The sequence below is a fragment of the Acinonyx jubatus genome, chromosome C1, assembly GCF_027475565.1.
Source record: "Acinonyx jubatus isolate Ajub_Pintada_27869175 chromosome C1, VMU_Ajub_asm_v1.0, whole genome shotgun sequence".
In the NCBI taxonomy this organism is placed as follows: Eukaryota; Metazoa; Chordata; class Mammalia; order Carnivora; family Felidae; genus Acinonyx; species Acinonyx jubatus.
In genome coordinates, this window is record NC_069381.1 from 179,099,899 (window position 1) to 179,122,870 (window position 22,972).

Here is a 22,972-nt window from a genome sequence, read left to right on the forward strand (position 1 = left end):
TACATACTTTATGGTTTCAATTTATATGATGTCCTGGACAAGGAAAAACTATAGGCGTTGGTTGCTGAGGAATGAGGGAACTGAGGAAGTTTGCAGGGAAGGGCGGAGGGTGGATAATGAAGTAGTTCCAGAGTTTGATGGTGGTTATGGTTCCATGGTATGTACTTTTGTCAAAACTCCTAGAACTCTACATCCAAAAGAGAATGCTGTAAAAAAAGAATTCTACCTTAAAATTTTAATTTAAAAAAGTTTTAACTAAAAATTCATCTTGAGTCTTGATTAGCTAATTCACGCTGTTTGGTTGCTATTCAAGGATGAAATAAATCCTTTTGCCATCCAGTAATATCTGGGGAGGCATCAAGGTCGACATAGTTTGTACCTATGACACAATGTTCTTTGAGTATTAAATAGTGTTTCTTTTAAAACCCTTTTTAATTATTTTTTTTAAGTTTACTTATTTTGAGAAAGAGCACAAGTGGTGGGATAGGGGCAGAGGGAGAGGGAGAGAGAGAATCCCAAGCAGGCTCCGTGCTGTCAGCACAGAGCCTGATGTGGGTTTCAAACCCATGAACCGTGAGATCATGACCTGAGCTGAAACCAAGAGTCAGACACACCACTGACTGAGCCAGTCATGTGCCCGTGCCCTTTTTTGAAATTATAAAAGGAAACACTTTATTTTATAACCTAAAGACACTTCTCATTTTGTATTACCTAACCCCCTGCTAAATTAAATTGCCCTCTGAGCATGGTTAGTGAGTGAATTAGTGAAAATCTGGTGGGGAAACTTATAGAGGAAGAAGTTAGGAAGCTCTTTGCTTAAGGAAGCTGAGAAAAATTAAAAGTCTAGGGTAGGGAAGAGATAAAGCTGCTTTTGAATCCAGGACTTAACAGGAAAATTAAGGATTTAGGATCAGAGGGGAGAAAAAATGCAAGGAGAGTAGTAGTAGATGGAAACTAGAGAATGGCAGTTTAGAAGCTATTGGTAGATAATCTTGCACTAATTTGTTAACTTCTTCCTATCTGTTTTAAATTAGAACCTTATAACCATAAGAGTTAAAAAAGAGAACAGATCATGTATTTTTAATCATGTAAAGTTAAGACCCACCCCCCCCTTTTTTAAGTTTGTTTCTCTACATATGAATGTTATTTCTACACCAAACATGAGGCTCAAACCCATGACCAAAAGTCTCATGCTCTTCTGACTGAGCCAGTGGGTACCCCTAAAATTGCCTCTTAAGGGAAGGAAATGCCCCAGTGTCTATATAATACCTTGCATTGCTAAGTGTTCAGTGATAAATTAGATGTTTGTATATTTAGTAAAACAAAGAAGCTTGTTATAGTTTGTCAGAAATTACTGACTTTTACCCTTTAGCTTTAAGGCTATCATATCTAGCAGTATTTATTCTTCTAGTAATATCTCTGAGCAATATTTTTTTTTTTCTAGCAGTCTAACTCTAGACATACAAGTGTGAATCTCTTTATTCATTTTACATTTTTAGGATTTTTAGAATTAAGATTTAATTTTTTTCCTGGAAAAAATAAAACAAATCTAAACAGCATACAATATACTTACAGTCTGTTACCTCTGTTTGTTCTTAGGCCATTTTTCTTTTGAAAAGGGGCAGAGATAAGAGCAGAAGGCTTTAATTGTTGCTCACGGAAAGAGTAGTGACCAGGTTCTTTTTTTCTACATTTTTGATTTTTTTTTAATGTTTATTTATTTTTGAGAGGGGAGTGGCACAGAGGATCCCAAACAGGCTCTCTGTTGACAGCAGAGAGCCCAGCGTGGGGCTCGAACTCATGAACTGTGAGATCCTGAGCTGAAGTCAGATGCTTAACTGACTGAGCCCACCCAGATGCCATTCTAGGTTTTTGATTTTTTTTAAAAAACTTTTAAGTGTTTTTTTTAGATTTTGTTTTGAAAGAGAGGAAAAGAGTAGTGGGTGAGCAGGGAGGGGCAGAAGGAGAGGGAGAGAGAGAATCCTAAGAAGGCTTCACGCCTAGCATGGAGCCCTATTTGGGACTCGGTCCCATGACTGTGAGATCATGACCTAAGCCAAAATCAAGAGTGGGATGCTTACCCAATTGAGCCACCCAAAATTTAACATTTCACATTCTACAGAAAATTGACCTTTGCTTTTTGATAAGCAGTTCTTTGAGTTTTCACATGTCTGTAGACTTCTAACAATTCCATCATCCCAACAGTTCCCTTCTTGCAGTCCCATTGTAGCCCCACCCCTGTTTCTGGCGACCTTGGAATGTTCTTCACTGTAGTTTTATCTTTTTGAGATATCCTATAAATAGAATCGTATATAACCTTTCAGACTGGCTCTGAGCATCGTGCCTGTGAGATTCACCCAAGTTTTGCCTGTATTAGGTTCAATTAAGTAAAAAATAAATATTTATAATAAAATCTCAGTTATTAAAGGTGTATTTTTATATCAATTTTTTATTTTGTTTCCTGCTTTTTCCCCTTAAATGTGTGTGTAAAATCCTGTGATTGTAAAACTCTCACATTGTGTCTTTACTGCAGGTGATTTTGCAGTTCTTCTTAAAGCTGGCATGACTGTAAGGCAAGCAATTGTATACAACCTCCTCTCTGCCATGATGGCTTACATAGGCATGCTTATAGGCACAGCTGTGGGTCAGTATGCCAATAACATCACACTTTGGATCTTTGCAATCACTGCAGGCATGTTCCTTTATGTCGCCTTGGTGGATATGGTAAGATACTTTATAGTTTTGTGATTATTACCAAATCTGTAAATAGAATGCACCTTCCAGAAATGGAAGAAACCTTTGGATGTAGTTTAAAAGAATATTTTTAAAAATGGAACCCATTTTAAAACATGTGAAATCCTAAATAGTCTATTAGGGAAAGACAAATAGAAGGGTTTCCTCTCTGAAAATCAGTTGAGATGCTGAAAATTTTTGACCAAATGATATTACTATTCAAAGTAATCATCAGTAATATTTAGAGATAATTGTTATACTATTAAAATCTGTAATACTGTGGTGTGGTTTGTTAATAAAATAATTCTTTGAGCTTGTTTTATGGCAAACAAGAAATACTTCTTAGGGAAGCCAATCTTCTGCAGAAAATGGTATATTTTCCTAGGGATTTGTGTAATTTTCATTTTTTCTAACTTTAAAGTTAATAAATCTAAACACTAGCAAATAGTTTTAATTTTACCTTTATATCTTAAATATGTTAGGTAGTGTATTTGCAGAACTAGCAGTTTAATTACTTTTTTTTTTTAAGTTTATTTATTTATTTTGAGAGGGAGAGAGAATCCCAATCAGGGTCTGCACTGTCAGCACATAGCCCAAAGTGGGGCTCGATCTCACGAACCGTTAGATCATGGCCTGAGCCAAGATCAAGAGTAGAACGCTTAACAAACTGAACCACCCAGGTGCCCCTCCTTTTTGTTTTCAAACATTATGTTCACTTTTCTTCCTGGTAGGATCTAGTAGATGGTCTCATTTCAAAATCATATAACCTGAATTTTTAATGATAGAATTAATGCCTATTTATAATAGAAAATTTAGAAAGTATCAACAAGAGAAAAGAAAAACTGTTTACAGGGTGCCTGGGTGGCTCAGTCGGTTAAGCATCCAACTTCAGCTCAGGTTATGATCTCATGGTTCACAAGTTTGAGCCCCGTGTTGGGCTCTGTGCTGACAGCTCAGAGCCTGGAGCCTGCTTCGGATTCTGTGTCTCCCTCTCTCTCTGCCCCTCCCCCGCTTGTGCATGCACACGCGTGCTCTCTCTCTCTCTTTCTCTCTCAAAAATAAAAACATTAAAAAAATGTTGACGCTCTGTACCTACAGTTCACCACTTCCCTATCTTTTCATAGACTCTAACACCTCATTTCTTGTCCCCATGCTCAGCTGATTACCTTACTTCCTGTTTTATGGAGAACCTGAAGCCATTGAGACAACTTGCCACAGGTTCCCATCACCATTTTTACTCATCTGCCTGTATCTGTTCGTTTACTCCCTTTCCTATTACACAGGAGGAATCTCTGTGTTCCTCAAAGAGGTCAGCTTCTTAAAACCGCTCCCTAGAACTTGTCCTCTTTTCACTAACTTCCTGAAATTCTCCCAAATACTCTCTCGTGTTGGTCATTTTCCCCTCTCTGCTGGATCATTCCTACAAGCACGTAAACCTCGTGTACTCCTCACTTCAAAAGGTAGGAGAGAGGACTTTCTTAACTCTAGTTTCTATTTTAGTCCTCAACCACCATTTTCTTCCCTTACAGAGCAAATTACGCTTTCTTAATTTTTGATTCTCATCTCTCTTGAGTTTGGCCATATCAGGTATTCTCCCTGACTGCTGTGCCAGATTGTTACCTGGCAGTCGACCACGATGTTGCTGAGTCCATTGGTCATTCACCCCATCCCATCTCTGTTCAGCAGTATTTCGCAGTTGCTCATTCTCTTCTCTTTGAAATGTTTTCCTGCCGTCACCATCTCCTGGCTTACCACCTTCCCGGCCTTTCTTTCTCAGTTTGTTTTCTGATTCTCTTCTCCCTTACCTGTAACTGTGGGTGAAAGCCCTCTAGGTAATTCCATTTAGTCTCACGGCTTTAAATTTTTATTGACTGGTAATTCCTATGTTTACATCTTTAGCAGACTTTTTCCTTAACTCAGTTAATCTATCTACCTGCTTCCCTGACTCTCTGAACAGAAGTACAAGCTGATTATGTTCAGATCGCAGCTCTTGAGATCTGCCAGCCTTAACTTCTTGAACCAGCAACTCCTGTAGGGATTCTCTGTCATACATGATGATTCCATTCTTCTGGTTGCTCAGATCAAAACCCTGACTATCGTTCTTTGACTCAAGTCTCTCTGTCCACCCTACCTCTGGCTCGTCTTGGGAGGGCTCTGCCCCCTAACCACCTCTGTGGCCACCATGCTCCTTCAAGCCACCACCATCTTCTTCTCTTTAACTTTCTCCCTGCTTTTGCCCTGCTGTTGCCCTGTCCACGACATTCTGGGTCAACAGTCATGTCACTTGTGTGCTTCAAACTCTTCGGTGGCTCCTGTGCATTTCCTCTCCCTCTCCCTCTCTAATTTCTTGAACTATACCTCATCTTCTCCTTTTCCCCAGGAGGCACACTCTGCCATAGGGGCCTGGCTCTTGCTGATCGCTCTGTGTGGAATATTTTGCCTGTGGACATTCTTCGGGCTAGCTTTCTCCCTTCTGTGAGGCATCCCATCTAAAATTTCAACCGCTACCCCAACATTTTACACATTCTGTCCCTACTTTTTTTCTCCTTTGGACTTAGATCTTGATCTATAAATAATACACTAAACATTTTACTTATTTATTGAGTTCCTTATGGGCCCCACATGGATACCCATTCTGAGACGGCAAGCATTTTTGGTAGTATTTCGTTTACTGCTAGAAAAGTAGTTCACAATTAGTTGAATGAAAAATGAGCTAATTCTTATACTAGGAACCTAAAGATATATATATAAAAAAAAAATGAGAATCTTTCCAGGAAGGATTTAGAGTCTAATGAAGGAGAAAACTAGCCATTAATTAGAATTCTTTTAATAATGGATTACAATAGAGTAGTGTACCATCTTTGTAAAACTATGTTGGCTAAAAAATTGGGAAATAAAATTAGGGAAGTTTCTCTGGAATGGGAGATCTGAGCTGAGTCTTAAAAACTGTTGAATAGTTTATTAGAAGCAAGAGAAAGGGTCATATGAGAAAGCAGAATAATGAATAGCATCGTTCCTTTGACTAGTGAGTCTCCTCCTGGGACTGTATTTTAGAGAAAATAACCCATCATGACTATTGCTATTACAACAAGCAAGCAAACAAAAAACTGTATTAAAGTGTTTTTTGCAGTAGCATTTACAATGTTACAGTTATATTGGAAATACCCTAAGTGTCCAAGAGGGAAAACTATCCACATATATTTTAGGATTTTAATAACACTGAAATTATTTTTTTCCTAATGTTAAATGGAAAAAGATGGATTAAAAAATTACATCGTCATCAGATGTTGGCCAGATCACGACAGTCCTACAACACACAGTGCTATAAAAGAGAATTTAGTGTAAATTTTATAAATTTTTAATTATAAATTTTGAGGAGCCATTACAGAGTTAAGCAACAATGACATCACATTTTTGTTTTAGAAAGACCACTTTGACTATAGGGAGGAAGTTTGTATTCATTTACAATAATTCAGTATGATAGCAACAGTACCAGAAATTTTGGTTTGAGGTACCTTTAGGGTATCCAGGTATAAGCGCCCATCTGGTTTTAAGGGCCTTTGGATAGCAGCTGTTTATCAACCAGTTTGGAAGCGCTGTTGTAGGGCCATACCAGTAGATACTGGCTGGCTTTTGCTGTGCTTATCATCAACAGACATGGGTGTGGGTATTCAGGATTGAATTGAATGTGGGGAAGGCATAGTGCCTCTTCTGGCTGGTGTGTGTACCTATCTGGAGGGGGTGTTTCTGAGAAAAGTCCTGTATATTACATATGCTTAAATGTTAAGCCAGAATTAAAAGTTTTTGTCTTAATAAAAACTTGAGGAAAGGAGAAAAGATATAATAAAAAATAGTCTTTTTACTAGAACCGTGAGTTTGGAAATTGCCTGGTTTAGTCTGAATCTAGAGTTTGGCAAATATTCTGTAAAGGGACAGATAGTAAATATTTAGGCTTTGTAGACCATACAGTCTCTGTCACAGTTCATCAGCTATTCTGTTTGTAGTAGTTTCTGTCACAATTACTCTACTCTGCTGGAAAAGAACAGTAGCCTCCACACTGCTGCCATAGACTTGGGAACAAAATAGATGATCAGCATGAAGTCATTCTTAAATAGGATCCTCAGGAGACTGTTAAATATACTGTAGCAGTGTCGGATACGGTAGTTGGATTAATTGTACTCATTATTTAATAATGAATAATGGTGTTTCTTCCTAGACAGGCATTATGTTCTTAATACTACATTTCTCCTTGGGGCGCCTGGGCGGCTCAGTCGGTTGGGCGTCCGACTTCGGCTCAGGTCATGATCTCATTGTTGGTGAGTTCAGGCCGCATATCGGGCTCTATGCTGACAGCTCGAAGCCTGGAGCTTGCTTCAGATTCTGTGTCTCTGTCTCTCTCTGGTCCTTCCCTACTCACATGCATATTCTCTCTCTCTCTCTCAAAAATAAATAAACATTAAACAGAAAAAATACTACATTTCTCCTCCCTAAACCCAAAGCACCAAGGTATTGTTTGGAGTAAAGCTTAGTGTCTAAGAGAGTAGCATCTCATTATCATCTGACGATACTCATTGCAAACTTGAAAAACAATACACAGAAAGAGTGGAAGTAAAAAGTAGAAGTAGCTATTCTCGCACAATTTTGACTGGGTGTGGGAGGAAAGACTATGCTTATAATAATGTACATCTCTTTAACAAATCATATTTACTTAAATCAAAACTTAAGATTTATGCTTCGAACTATGGATTATTCTTAAATGTAATGGTATATGCTTAAGCTTTAGAAATCAAGACTATAAACTTCAGTGAGCTGTGCCTTTAAAAGTATTGGAAACTTTCAGGTTTTTGAAATTTTGTCCTAGAGTATACTGTGAAAGCAGCATGTATAACTTGGGGAGCGGTTCTGCTGGATAGGTTTGATAGACTATTTTCTCTATTATGGGAAGGAAAATAGTGGCCAAAGGGCATAGAGATGCCAGTTAGGTATCATCTGTAAATGTCTGTCCTTGCTGTCAGCAGTTGAATATGAGAATTTTAAAGGAAAGGGTGAAGAAATGAAACAGTTTTGAATTAGATATCCCCCCAAAGAATATTACGTTCTCAGTGAGTTTAAGATCAGCAAATGTGGGAAATGTGGTGTTCTTTTGGAGAGTTTTATTGGCAATAATAAGTTGTCTTATACTTCAGCATAAAGGAAATGCCGGAAGTGACAAGGTCGATGGATGGTGACTTTAAAAAATGACCAATGCGCATATTATGTGCATTCGTTTGGGATTTAGGAGGGAACAGATTTCGTATTTACTTACTACACAGCTAGAGCATGAACTTTGTCAGTGCTTGAGTGAAATCTGTGTTACGGATAGCATTATGTTGAATAGAATAATTTATTTGTAGTTGTGCTTTATCCGTTAGTTTAAACTAGAAGAATGTTTTAAAAAGTTGAGAATATTATTACAAAATTGCTTGTAAGTATCTGTTTTGTTTTGTTTTCCTTTTTTCCAGCTTCCAGAAATGTTGCATGGTGATGGTGACAATGAAGAACATGGCTTTTGTCCAGTGGGGCAATTCATTCTTCAGAATTTAGGATTACTGTTTGGATTTGCCATCATGCTGGTGATTGCCCTCTATGAAGACAAAATTGTGTTTGACCTCCAGTTTTAACCATTCCCAGTCACCATTGTGGATTACGAGAATGTTCCCATGCAGCTGTGCAGCTGTTCCTAGTGCTGTGCGCACATTTTGCTCAAAGAAAAGTCAGTGGCTTGCACTACTTACAAGTTCCATAGATCTGAGCCTAACCACAAAAGACTGGTTGGTGCTCAGTACTGCTTTTCCCTGTGTGAAGGGGTCTTTTAAAAATACAAAGCTTGTGATAAAGAAAGGAGAAAATGGGACTCCATGAACCAATGTTGATATAGGTTTAAGACTTTTAAAAGAATAATCATATAAAACACTAAAGTAGTCTCTTTGGTAGTAGAAACTTCTGTGGCTATGCAGAAATAGAAATTGAACCAAAAAAATCATTTAAACTTTAAAAATATTTTAAATGGACTTCGGGCAGACTTTTCTTTGTGCTAAAAATGAATTGTAGCATCCTTTAATTCAGTTACATATATACATAAGGTAATGGGGATCAACTTGATACAGTTTTGAAACTGCATTAGGTAGGCTATAGGAACTAGAGGAAGGCTCAGGCTGCATTAGAGTATGAATTTAGCATTGGGAAAAGCCCTTATTCTTGAATCTAGAGTTACTATTTTTGTATATATTGGCATAGTGTTTAAACTTGCAGCCTAAACTACTGAAATCTGTGATTGTATGTTTGTGTGAGCTTCAGTTTAACGAAAGATTCATAATGGTTCTTCGTATTAATATTATACTTGGTGTTTGGGTGTTTTTTCTTTCAAACTTTAATTTTGTTTTTGTTTTGGGATTTTTGGTGGGGGTAGGGAGTTGGAGCATGTGGTAAAATGTTTTTTTCATTCAGAGTGTAACCCTCTAGGAAATAATCAGAACAAAGAAGAACCCAAACATGATCTAAATATTCAGTTCTGCTACTTTAACAGTACTAACTAGTTATTTGGGAAATTTAAGTTCTAAATGTATGCATTGCTTTACCAGCTTGGCTTTGGAACCTAGAGCACATGCTGTGACTGGCAGTGAGGTAAGGCAGAAAATCCACGTTTACCATATCCTAATCTGTATGTCCATTAAAATGGTTATGAGGAAAATCTCCATCGATACCATAGCTAGCATGGTACCGAGTGACTTGGGAGATACACTTAAATAACTCCGCTAAAATCACTTAATCATTTTGTGCCAAGATATGCGGTTGGTGCCTGATAGGGGTTGGTCTCTTTTATAGATGCCCTGTTCTACCATAATTGAGTGATTTGTGAGAAGTGTGAGCCGTGTTTATCCTGAATTTTGACCCAGTAATTTGTAGTACTAGTCACATTGCATGTAGCTTTCTGTTGACGTCTTGTGCCACACGGCCTTCATTCATGCCAGGTAAACTGTATTTGAACTATGTGCAGGCAGCTTGGTTTTAATCTGCTTGGCTACCAGTGCGGCTGCTTTAAAAATCTTACTGTTCAAATATTTAAGAGCCAAACTCTTTCCATTCCATTTACCATGTTTTCATTTCCCCCTCCTTTTCCTCAGCCCCTTTCCTCTTACTTCATGAACTTTAAACAAAAAAATAAAACTTCGAGAGCAGCACATGTTTCCAGGTATTAAGAGTATTGCCAGTGTTTCTTCTTTATGCTGTGAGCGAGGAAGCTTAGGTGTTATTTCCTTAATTTGTGCCTGAATTTGGAAAATTATTTCTGGCTTTTCTCACGGCCTCCTGTAATAAGTAGGTTTTGGTTTTCTGTTTTTTTTTTTTTTAACATAGAACATCTTCAGCATTGGGCACTGAATTAGGACAGCCTTCATCTCATTGCTTGGCCCTTCAAGCAACCTAGTAAAAGGTGCTGTTATTTTATTTAGTACTGCCAACTTCGAGTGATTAAAATATCTTGCTTTCTGAACCACGATATATAATTCATTTTTGCATTTTTATACCCAAGGAAGATTCTGCATTCTGGCATTAAATCTGCTTAATTTTAAAACTTTTATGAAAAGCAACAGTTGGAATATACTCCCTGTCATAAAGGTCTGGTTGAAAACAAACAGGTTCTGCTGAAGTATATAAAGTTTTATATTCTCTCAAAAATGGTATTACATTATCTTCATTTGCTAGATTTTTTAAAACCTGTTAAGAGGGCTGTAACAGTTGCTGCTAGTATTTTGTTAGGGTTCCACCAGTATTTAGTTTTCATGTCATTCTGATGTATAGTTTCAAGTCTGACCAGACAATCTGAATTCCACTACATTTCTGTTCGGCTCCAACATTCCATTGAGCTTGACCAGTCTAATTTAACATGTGTTTGTTGGAGGTTGTTAATGTTACTTGTACAATGCTGTCACTGTGTGACATCCATATGAATTTTGGTGTATATCACATTGCATTCAATCAGCTGTGATTATGCGTAGAAATACAATAGTAACTAGATGCAGTGTGAATTTTTTCCATTAACAGTAAGTCAGTGGCTTAAATATGATTATGGTCCTGCAAGGTGATACTTGCTAAAATATCTAAACCTTTTTTTGTTGTTGTAACTGAATCATTTTTAAAAAAAATTTATAAAGCTGGAAATGATCAAATGCTGTTTTTTTCATTGTCAACAGTGGTGTGTCATTTTATGTATGTTCCTAATGCTTATGGAACTCTCCCAAAATAAAGTTATTCAAAAAGAGCAAATATACCAGTGTGTTTTCTTTAGTCTTATTTCAGAACATTTCCTTACACTGAAGCATGAGTCATTTTAAATATAAGTGGCATTTGCACATAAATTTCTAATTTATACAGCTTTAGTGAAATTGACTTAAACCAAACTGCTTTATTTTCTATTCTACCATCCAACAAGAAGTTGGAACACGGAAATGGTATCTTCTGATTATGAATTAAGTTGACATAATAATGCTACACCCCGTCCAATCCAGTGCTCCATGGGTTGATCCGAGGGAAGAGTCATGGCAATCACAAAATTTGTAGAATGTCCAGTGGTGGATAATGTTCCTCTCCGCTCACTTGTCTTATACAATGGAGCAACATAACTCGGTCGTTCTGGTATGTCTACCCTCTTGCAGGGCTTTAGCCACATCTGGAAGAAAATGCATAACACTTCATGTCAACAGTGTTGATATTTACATTTGAACCTAATAGCAGGGTATTGTTAAGTTAGTTCTATATCTGCAAATTTCTATGGCCCAAATAGATCTTTTGTTAGCAGTGCTTCCATTCTCAAGGTATTTAATTTGCAGTTGTTTTAGCATTTTTTATAACTGAAGTATAATTAACAGTGTTGTATTAGTTTCAGGTATACAACATAATGATTTGACAATTCTGTACCATCACTCAGTGCTCACCAAGTAAGTATACTTCCCCCAATGTCACTGACTGACTGTACTCACCATATGGGTGTGTTTTCACATATCGGGGTGTTTTCATCTCCACATTTATTTTATAACTGGAAGTTTGTACCTCTTATTCCTCTTTATTTCACCCACATCCCCCCTGCCAACACACCTCTCCTCTAGCAACCACCAACTTGCTCTCTGTATTTAAGGGTCTGGTCTTTTTTTTTTTTTTTTTTTTCTTTGTCTTGGTTTCTTCATTTGTTTAAGATTCCACATGAGTGAAATCATATGGTATTTGTCTTTCCCTGATATACCTTCTAGGTCCATTCATGTTGCTGTAAATGGCAAGGTCTTATTCTTTTTTATGGCTGAATAATATTCTATTCTGTATGTTATGTATATATAATATACATGTACACATATACACACACACATATATATGAGGAACCTCCATACTGTTTTCCATAATGGCTGCACCAGTCTGCATTCCTACCAACAGTGTACGAGGGTTCCTTTTCTTCCACGTCTTCACTAACACCTGTTTCTTTTTGATTCTGGCAATTCTGACAGGTATCAAGTGATCCCTCATTGCGGTTTCATTTGCATTTCCCTGATGATTAGTGACGTAGAGTGTCTTTTCATATGTTTACCACCTGTAGGTTCTCTTTGGAAAACTATTCAGGTCCTCTGCCCATTTCTTTTTTTTTTTTTCAGTCTTGAGTTATAGAAGTTCTTTATATAGTTTAGATATTAACCCTTTACTGGATGTAATCATTTGCAAATATCTTCCCCTATTCAGTAGGTTGCCTTTTTTTGTTGGTTTCCTTCTCTATGCAAAAGCCTTTTATCGTCCCAATAATTTGTTTGCTTTTGTTTCCCTTGCCTCAGGAGACCTATCTAGAAAATATTGCTAAAACCACTGTGAAGGAGATTACTGCCTATGTTTTCTTCTAGGCATTTTATTATTTTGGGGTCCCACATTTTAAATCCATTTTGGATTTATTTTGTGTATGGTGTAAGAAAATGGCCCAGTTTCATTCTTTTGCAAGTAGCTGTCCAGCTTTTTCTCAGCATCATTTTTTGAAGAGATTGTCTTTTCCCCATTATCTATTCTTGCCTCCTTCGTTGTAGATTAATTGGTCATATAGGTGTAGATTTATTTCTGGGTTCTCTCTTTCTGTTCCATTGATCCATTTGTCTGTTTTTGTGCCAGTACCATACTCTTTTGATTACTTTGGCTTTGTAGTATATTTTACAATCTGGAATTTTAATACATTCAGCTTTGTTCTTTTTTCTCAAGATTGCTTTGGCTGTTCAAGGTGTTTTGTGGTTCCATACAAATTTTGGCATTCTGTGATAAATGTTGTTGGTATTTTGATAGGGATTGCATTAAATCTATAGATGGCTTTGGGTAGTAGGGCATTTTAACTATTCTTCCAAACCATGAGCATGGACTGTCTTCCCATTTGTGTCATTTTCGATTTCTTTGGTCAAAATTTATTCCTAGGTATTTTGCTCAAAAGATTTTTTTCTTAGTGCTTTCAGAACTACCTTCAGAGCCTATGAGAAAAAATAGTTGTTTCACCTGTCAGAAAACATGTGTTATCAATGTATTCCTCACTTCTTCACCATACTTCTCTGCGGGAGGACTTTTGGCATTTACAGTAACAACAAAATCATACATACTTTCAGAGAGAACCATCACCATTGATACTTAAACTCGTGTCACTGTATTAATTTAATAAAGGCCATTCCCCCAAAATTCTTTTTCTTCTAAGTTTTTATTTAAATTCTAGTTTAACATATAGTGTAATACTGGTTTCAGGAGTAAAATTTAGTGATTTAGGAGAATTTAGTGAGCACCCAGTGCTCATCATAACAAATGCCCTCCTTAATAATACCCATCACCCGGTTCGTCCATCCCCTGCCTACCTCCCTTTCAGCAATCCTCAGTTTGTTCTCTACCATTAAGAGTCTCATGGTTTGCTTCCCTCTTTTTCCCATACTATATGTTCATCTGTTTTGTTTCTTAAATTCCACTTGTGAATGAAATCATACGGTATTTGTCTTTCTCTGACTTATTTTGCTTCACATAATACACTCGAGCTCCGTGTCGTCACAAATAGCAAGATTTCATTGTTTTTGATGGCTGAGTAATATTCTGTTGTGCATACATACCACATCTTCTTTATCCATTCATCAGTCGATGGACACTTGGGCTCTTCCCATAGCTTGGCTATTGTTGATAGTGCTGCTATAAACATATAGCAGAAAATTCTGAAAGGATTTTGTCAGTTATTCTAGAACTAGATTGCCTCCCCATTTTAGGTGACTGTTTTAAAGGGGTTATAATGTACATTGTGCTGTTCATTTTTTAACAATTTTTTTAAAGTTTACTTAGCACACGTGTGCACACACAAGCAGGGCAGGGGGAGAGAGAAGGAGAGAATCCCAAGCAGGCTCCCTACTGTCAGCACAAAGCCTAACGTGGGGCTCGATTTCAGGAACCATGAGATCATGACCTGAGCCGAAATCGAGTTGGATGCTAAACCAGGTAGCTGAACTACTCAGGCATCCCATTGTGCTGTTTAAAACCTACCTGCATTTCTTTATAACTACAATATACCTACATTATTTTTAGAAAGTCATTAGCCAAGTTTCTAGAATGTTAAGCACTGTTAAACCTAACCAATCTCAAAAAAAAAAAAAAAAAAAAAACCTCTCTGAATAGAAAAGAACAAACTATGTTCATAATGATGAAATAGTGTTCTGTTTCAAAATCTAATTGAGTTCCTTTTCCCAGTAACAGCAGCAGCAATGCTTGAGAGGACATGGCATGACAGCCCCACTGTTCACAGCCTCTTTTAAAAAGGTTTCTCAGGTCAAAATAAATATATGAGGGAGTTAGTGTGGATGCTAGTCTATATTTTGCCCACATTATTGTGGAATCCATCAAGCAGTTTTTTCGTATATAGTTAAGTTTGAGGACTCAAGGTGAGTGTATTCATTTCAGCCAAGAACGCATTTTCTTAATGAGAATATTTCTCCCTAAGTGACTTCCTTATTCTGGAGATCATCCATGTATAAATCCCTTTTGTATTCATTGTAAGCTACCTTAAAAGAGTTTTTCATGTAATAGAAAAATGTTCGATTCCAATCAACTCCTAAAATTACAAACAATTGCCCTGTGACTTTGGATTTCGGTCTCATATTTGAAACTCTCTGCCCATACCTAATAGCATATGTGGCAGGGTTTGTTGCAATTGGCTCTACGCTGGTCCCTCACTGTACCTGGTAGAGCTGCTCTGAGGGATGTTTGCCTGTCGCTAAGCTGTTCCCAATGTCCCACAAATAGTCCGTGTAAATCCACAGCCCATATTTTATTACACCATACCAGACTGACCTTTTGAAGTGTGTGAAAATCTGTCCGGTCATTTTCTCATGATGCAGTAACAGATGGAAACAATATCTTACATAGCTTAGTTGGCCCATGCTGAAGATAGGTTCCTAGGAAACTTAAGTTTTTATGTGGATGATTTTCATATACTAACCTTTTAGTCTGCAGGTTTCATTTTTAAGTCAAGGTATATATACAATACAAATATGCATGTATTTGTATGTGGATACATATATAGTCAATCCTCATTCTTCCTGGATTCTGTGCAAATTTCATTATTGCTAAAATTTATTCATCACCCTAAAATCAATACTCTGTTTTATGATCGTTCACAGGCATGCTCAGAGCCTCAAAAAAAATGTGAGTCACCAAACAGGTTCCCAGCTGAGTTTGAGTCTGTTGACATTCTGCTTTTCTATTTCACCTCTTGTAAATAAGTTCCCTTTTAACGGTTTATTTAATGCCAGGTCTTTTGCATTTTGTTATTGGTGGTGGTGGTGTCTCTCTGTTTAAAATGGCCCCTAAGCCTAGTGTCCAGGTGCTATCTAGTGTTCCTAAGTGCAAGAAGGCTGTGATAGGCATTAGGGAGAAAATAACTGGAGACTTTGTTCAGGCATGAGTTACAGTGTTGTTGTTCGTGAGTTCAATGTTAATGAATCAACAGTATATATTAAACAAGCATTTTTAAACAAATGCAAAACAATGTCATGTCTTGATCAGTTAAAAATGTGATCAGAGGATCATTAGAAACTTAACTTTGTATTTCTCCTAGGAGCTATGGTTTCACATTCACTAATTCAGTGTTGGTAGGAACTTTATAAAATGTAATTACTATAAATGAGAATTGACTGTGTGTGTGTGTGTGTGTGTGTGTGTGTGTGTGTGTGTGTGTAAAATAGTGTTCCCCCCCCAATATTAGAATATCAAGTACTAACCACAGGCACTGTATCATAAAGAATTTTGGGATGGGATTCTGCAAGTTTCTTGATCTTTCTATTCCAGGAAGCTCCATCCAGAAATAATCCATAAATGAAAACACCTAAATATAAAAGAAGCAGGTTAATACAGCTGTTTAAATGTGCATATTGATTAACTTGAATCTGAAATTCCTATTAGTGTGTACTCTGCAGATGATACTAGGGCAGCACCCTAAGGCTTGTTGTAAAGTAAAAGCAATATTCTGAGTGCTTTGTCTTAACATCCATATTCTAAGAATATATGTTGCCTAGTTAATTCAATAGTAAGATAAGATGAGGATAAAACAAAAGGAATTTTATTTAAAGAAAAATTTTTTAACGTTTATTTTTGAGAGAAACAAAGCACAAGCAGGGGAGGGGTAGAGAGAGAGGGAGACACAATCTGAAATAGGCTTCAGGCTCTGAGCTGTCAGCACAGAACCTGACGCGGGGCTCGAACCCATGAACTGTGAGATCATGACCTGAGTCAAAATCAAGAGAACCTTAACCGACTGAGCCACCCAGGTGTCCCCATCAAATTTATACTGTCAATTGGCCAGTGATTATAATGTTAGAGGCCATGAAATCTGCAAGAAAAGCTCTTACTGTAATTGTAGGGATCCAGTGACTTCTAGGCAGCACCTGAGCAAAATACTCTTGCACAGACCTCTAATATCAGGAAAGTTAATTTTCTCCTTTCCTTCTAGGATTTATTCTCATTACCAGACCTCTCCTTAGTATGTATGAGAGAACACATGGAGAGGAGTTCCCTCTAAAATGTAATGTACACTAATGAAAGAGCACAAATGAGGAAATCACTGAAACTCCGCGATCAGTTGTCAGACCGTCCTTTTGGTGTAAAACCTCAGGATTTGAATATAGGTATATACACATGGAAACACTCATTATAATGGTTGCACAGATGGGAAGGAAGCAACGTGGCACCTAGAGAGACTGAGGTCTTTGTTCCTAATTTTTGTGTGTGACCTTGAGCAATTCATTTAACTTTAGACCTGTTTAGTCATCTGAGAACAACTGCAAAACATTTGTAAAACAATAATGCCTACTTTAACACCTCTACAAGGTAGACAGAGTCAAATCAGTTAACGTTGGTGAAAGCACTTTGTAAAATAGTATATAAAAGTCCACTTGGACCGTGTTGTCCAACAGGACTTTTTGTAATGATAGAAGTATTCTCTGTGTTTCCAATATGGTAGCCACTGACTATTCAACACCTGAAACATGGCTAATGTGACTGAGGGACTGAATTTTCATTTTAATTACAGTTTAATTTTTAAAGCCACATGTGGATAATCCAGTGATGGCTATTGGGGTGGGGGGAGACTTTTTCCTCTCTAGGTTTTAACTGATGGAAAGAATGGTTGGAATAAAAGGTCAGTTTTATTAACGACACAGCACTTGTCCAGTAACATTTCAAGTTTTACTTGGTAAACCTGAATTGCAAAATGCATCTTGAGCCTGGAGTAACAATGGAGGGTAGACCTGCCTGAGGGAGAGACAGATCACTCTGCAAGCCTATCCAATATATTAATCTTTCCAGCCAGATCTAAGTCCTGCAGGACAACCACAATACTAGATGGGAATAGCAGGACTTGGGTGGCTCAGTTGGTTAAGCTTCAACTTGAGCTCAGGTCATGATCTCGCGGTTTGTGAGTTCGAGCCCCACATAGGTCTCGGCTGACAGCTCAGAGCCTGGATCCTGCTTCGGATTCTATATCTCCCTCTCTCTCTGCCCGTCCCCTGCTCACACTCTCAAAAATAAACATTTAAAAAAAATAGAGAAATGAATGATTAAGCTAAAAAAATACTCAGTTTAAAAAAAATACTAGATGGGAATGGGGAAATAGAGGAGACTAAAAAACAGGTCCAAGACTTGTTTTAACACCCTGCCCCAGTGACATGTAAGCATAGCCCAGGAATTCTCTGGTTTTAACCAATTAGATTATCTGTTCCTCGCTTGGGAAACAAAGATAATGTCAGAGCAAAAGAGTTCATTTCAACACCTAAGAAAAGTGGTAATAAGGATAAAGTTTTCTCCAACCCAGTAACAATTTTATAGGAAATGTGATGGGGATATTCAAACGCATTTTTATTTCTCATAGCCAATACAGGCCGCATGGAAGACACAAGATCTGAAAGGATAGATGGGTATTAACTGGGTCCTGATTCAGAGCCGCTCCTACCCTGTGAGTCACACCTTTTGCCATCCATGAGATGTGGTCATCACACAGAGTCAGGTCTGGCTTCTTCAGCCCTTCTCTTCACGATTATCTGCCTCCCTTCCTGCTATGTAATGCCCTTCGCTGGTGAGTCCTTCATTAGGACTAGTAATTCAAAGAAGAGGAATCTTAGCAAGTACAGCTGGAAAGTAAGATTCCAAATCTATGTGGATTTACGGTGGCTTTGTGGCCACTTTATGAATCACTTTAAGAGTGCCCTTTTTCATTATGTTTAATCATAGGTAAATAGGCTCACTTCTTTGTGAGCCCCAGAATGCAGGGATGGGCGCACACTTAAGTGTGTGTAAAAAAGACAGGCTGGTGGAGTGGTAAAGATAAAGAAACTGGGAAAAAATTAGCCCAAGCTTTTCTCAAATGGGCTCTGGGATCCTCCCATGAGCATCCCATGGGAAAGTTGTTCCCTGGGAAAATTCTAGTGCTCCAAATCATTCCATGGAACCTTATTTTTGTTTTGGTAATTAGGTTGGAAGGAAAAAGCCAGGAATGACAAAAAGGCTAAATTGTGGATATCTGTGTTTACTGGTAAAAATGTATGTGTGTGTGTTTGTGCAAAATAATAAAATGCGTGATTTAGTGAATATCTACTAGCTATTATAAATTAAACCTTGGCTGATACTTTAGTATTCAGTAAAATGGTTTAACTGATGACTATTCTTTACTGCATGATCTTGGACATGAAATAGTCCTTATTTATCTTTAAGTTGTACTTTATGCTTGCTCCACTGTTTTCAAGATAAGTTTGGATTTTAATGTATTTAATAAAAGCAGTTGTGAGTTAAATTAGTAAGTCAATGTAAAAAGAAATACCAACTACCTTGTAAAATGTCTAAGTTTAGTGTATAATGATTGGCAATTCAGTAGTTTGATCTTAAATATTAACTAGTTTATAAACTGCAGGCAATGCTTTTAGAAATTAGATTCTTTAGCTGAGTTCAAAAACCTCTAACTCTGAGGGACACCAATACTGCCTAGCCTTCAATCCAAATGCCATCTTCCCTGCCTTTTATCATAATGATGAGGAGAATTTAGGGGGAAAAAAAACAAAACATTGCATCTGAATTAAATACTTAGGAATCAATCATAGATTCTTCAAGGAACTTTCCTTGAGAAATGTAATGATGTTTTCAAACTTTTACTTCTACAAAAATATTCAGCAGGCCTTAGAGAAAGCTAGCTAAGCATTAGAGTCAGCCTGCAGTTTGCTTAACTCTGCCCATTGCTAGCTGTGAGACGTTGGGCAAGTTACTTAACTTTCCTGAGCCTTAGTTTTGGCTGAGTATAATGGGGATAATAGCAATATCTATTAATAACCTAGGGTTATTGTGAAGAGCTGGGCAGTTTCTGGCACCTATCAGTGGTACAGAGCAACTCTACCCTTCCTTTGATTTGCTTTTACCCAGTTTAAACTCCTTTATCCCCCCTTCCTACTTAGTTTGAACAAAATTATCCTTCACGGTATATTGCTCATCTATATTTTGACTTTATTAGGGTGCAGGAACTCAAACGTCTATTTTTTTTTTTTAATGTTTATTTATTTTTGAGACAGAGACAGAGCATGAACGGGGGAGGGTCAGAGAGAGGGAGACACAGAATCCGAAACAGGCTCCGAGCTGTCAGCACAGAGCCCGACGTGGGGCTCGAACTCACGGACCGCGAGATCGTGACCTGAGCCGAAGTCGGCCGCTCAACCGACTGAGCCACCCAGGCGCCCCTCAAACGTCTATTTATTGACATCTTTTACAGCATGTAATATAGCGAGCTGGACAGAGAATGTATTTTTTTTAAAAGGCTTATATAATTAAAGGAACAATAAACTAGGCAGAAGGTTGTTAAATACTCTTCAGGCATTTAATATGCCCATTCTGTGTGTGTTAGGAATAAAAGTATGAGAAGGATTAAGTCCTTAGAAACTCTAATTTTTAGAGGAGAAAAAGCTAGCAAAGAAGCATGAATGTGTCCAGTGAGAAAAGGAAAATCGGGAGAAACAAAGGGAGAAGGGTGTCTCTTAGAAAGAGAAAGTTGTCAACTTGTAAGGACCGTTAAGAGTTTAAGATGAAGACTGATTTCATTTGATGGGATATGTCAATATGGAAGTCATTACTAACTCTGAAAAGATCATCAGTTGATTGGAGGAGATGAAAGGTAGGTGGAAAATAGGAAGTGAGAATCCAGAGAGGGTATGTAAAGACAGTTCTTTGGAGAAATTTGCTTTAAAGGGAGTAGAGACATGGGACAGTAACTGAGGGGATGTGGATGTTAAGACACTTGGAATTCTTTGTTGATGTGTTGTTTTTTTAAGTTTCATTTAAGTAATCTCTACACCCTATGTGGACCTCAAACTCATGACCCCGAGATCAAGAGTTGCACGCTCCGCTCTTCCAACTGGTGCCCTGTTGATTTGTTTTTAAGATGACAGATTGTGAAGAATGTTGCAAGTTCATACGAATTTCTTTTCCTGAACTATTTGAGAGTAAGTTACATACATAATGATTAAAATGTTAATAGCCGAGCAAAGTAAGCAAGAATGTTAAGCCTTTGTTCAGTACCTAGATATAAACTAACTCATTCTGTCACTGCACTTACCATCTTCTGGAGCATGCTTATACTCTTTGTCTTCCATCACTTCATAGTCAAACCCAAGAAGATCAATGGGGATGGTGTGTTTCCTGGCATAGTTCTGCTGGGCACCAGTCAGGAAGGCTTGTGTGAAGAAGAAGCCAGAAAGCCAGAAGACTGGAGGAGGGCCAACCTCATACCATTGCTACAGTGTCAAAGCACAAGTGTTCTCAGGCTAGAGCCTTTCAACTTCAAATACAACACTGCTTAATAAAATTTACTCCCCAATGCTCCCCCTTATTATCTTTTAGGTAGATTAATAAATGAGCTAACACTTTGAGGAATAAAAAGCTATACTGTCAAGGTTTTAAAAAGATACTTATTCAGTGTTTGTTCTGACTTCAATTTCATATCCATTGCACCAGCTAGAGGATCACAGTGTGGGTAAAGGCAAAAGTAAATGTCTTTATACATGTTCAGTGATTCCTTCCAAAAACTCCATACAATAACGAATATCTAGTATATGTTGCACATATAACATGTTACATAGTTGAATAGAAGAGATCCATATAACATCTGGTAATGTTTTTTTCCACTCTTCCTCTCTAGTCATTAGTGTCTAGCAGATTATTCCTTTGGATGTTTTCCCACCTACTTTACCAAAATACAATGAAATCCAACACATGGAAACACATTATTATACAAGGAACTTCCAAAAGAAACAGGGTAGTGAGTGCTTAAGATTTTTATAAACATCAAGATATTTACTCTGTTTATATCATATCTTTTTGAAAATATCATATCTTAATAAGCTAATTGAGTACTGACTTTAACTAAACAGTAAGTTATAGAAATCTAATGAATTTCAAGAACTTTTCCTCGTTAGAGTCCAAGGTAGATCCTTCATCTTTCAAGAACAATCTTAATGTTTTAGTATCAACTCTAGTATAACAGAAGACCTGTGTTATGGAAGGGAAATTTAGCCATTTTACCCCTGCAGAAATTTCCTCATAGGCAGTTTCTGATGCATTATGTACAGCATCTAGGACATTAATCAATACTTCTAGTGAATATAATTGTTAATAAGATAGTGAAGCACCAATATTATCAGATAATTAGGAGGCAGTCTTCTGCCCACTCAACATTTCCAAGGCAGTTAGCCATTAAGATTATTATTGTCTTGGGCTGAACCAGCAGTCTAGTGATTTCATGACCTGGAAGAATGCTGGACAAGGAAGAGATCAGGCTTCTTGCTAGTAGCTTCTCTGGCTTTCAAAGGTGCTCTGTTCTAGAAATCTATTTTAATGCTTAGTATTTAAGGGAAAAATAAACATAGCCAGTTGTTTTCCCTCTTCAATTGTCACTGATTTGAATGTCTAAGTTTATTGAGCATGAACACCTACTTTCAGAGATTCTACTTCCAACATTAGTATTTTGACAGTGAATGGAACAGTTACATAAATTATATGCAATACTGAGTAATGGTCATTAGTGCCTGAGATGCACAGAAAACTAGAGTCATTAATACTCCTGGCATCAGGGATCCTGATTGAAGAAAATGAAATCAAAAGAAACAATGTATGATCATTTAGATGAACTCACCTGCAAGAATTTTAGTCTCGCAAGGAAGTCATTTACATAGCTCCCAAGTGGTTTAAGGCTTGGGTATGATTTACCCATCCACATTCCTGGAATTTTGACATTCAGAATACTGCTAACCACTTCTTCAAGATCTGTAGACATTACTACAAGCCCCTGAAACACATTTAGCCTTGGTTAAAATGATAGCATTGCTTTTGGACAATCTCATCTTCAATGCCTTTTTCATAATTCGCCTGTATTTACAATTGTGATTAGTTGAGTCACATAAACAGAAACTGAGGAATATGTTCTTTTACTGCCAGTGAGTCATGCAGTCACTACTGAGTTATTCCTTACGAAAACATTGACAATTTTAACTTTAATCAAATTTTCTTATTGAAGTATAATTGACATATAACCTGATACAGTTGACCATTGAACAACATGGGTTGGAACTGTGTGGGTCCTCATGGATTTTTTTCAATAAATGTATGGAAAAACTTTTGGAGATTTGTAACAGTTTGA

The 22,972-nt window shown here is 37.3% G+C and overlaps 2 protein-coding genes across 7 annotated transcripts in view; one reads left to right on the plus strand and one right to left on the minus strand.

The window, feature by feature from the left end:
- SLC39A10 (solute carrier family 39 member 10) overlaps nucleotides 1-11,037 on the plus strand; it is a 144,175-nt gene extending 133,138 nt beyond the window's left edge. For all 5 annotated transcript variants that reach the window (XM_027054331.2, XM_053215472.1, XM_015077962.3 and 2 more), the window contains 2 exons: nucleotides 2,534-2,724; nucleotides 8,235-11,037. In XM_027054331.2, coding sequence (XP_026910132.1) covers nucleotides 2,534-2,724; nucleotides 8,235-8,393 — 350 coding nt within the window. In that variant the 3' untranslated portion in view covers nucleotides 8,394-11,037. The remainder of the gene's footprint in view (nucleotides 1-2,533; nucleotides 2,725-8,234) is intronic.
- Nucleotides 11,038-11,156: 119 nt separating this feature from the next.
- Nucleotides 11,157-22,972, minus strand: part of DNAH7 (dynein axonemal heavy chain 7) — a 260,013-nt gene continuing 248,197 nt past the window's right edge. For both annotated transcript variants that reach the window (XM_027054285.2, XM_015077964.3), the window contains 4 exons: nucleotides 22,469-22,621; nucleotides 20,894-21,071; nucleotides 16,029-16,132; nucleotides 11,157-11,440 (listed from right to left, as the gene is read on the minus strand). In XM_027054285.2, coding sequence (XP_026910086.2) covers nucleotides 11,234-11,440; nucleotides 16,029-16,132; nucleotides 20,894-21,071; nucleotides 22,469-22,621 — 642 coding nt within the window. In that variant the 3' untranslated portion in view covers nucleotides 11,157-11,233. The remainder of the gene's footprint in view (nucleotides 11,441-16,028; nucleotides 16,133-20,893; nucleotides 21,072-22,468; nucleotides 22,622-22,972) is intronic.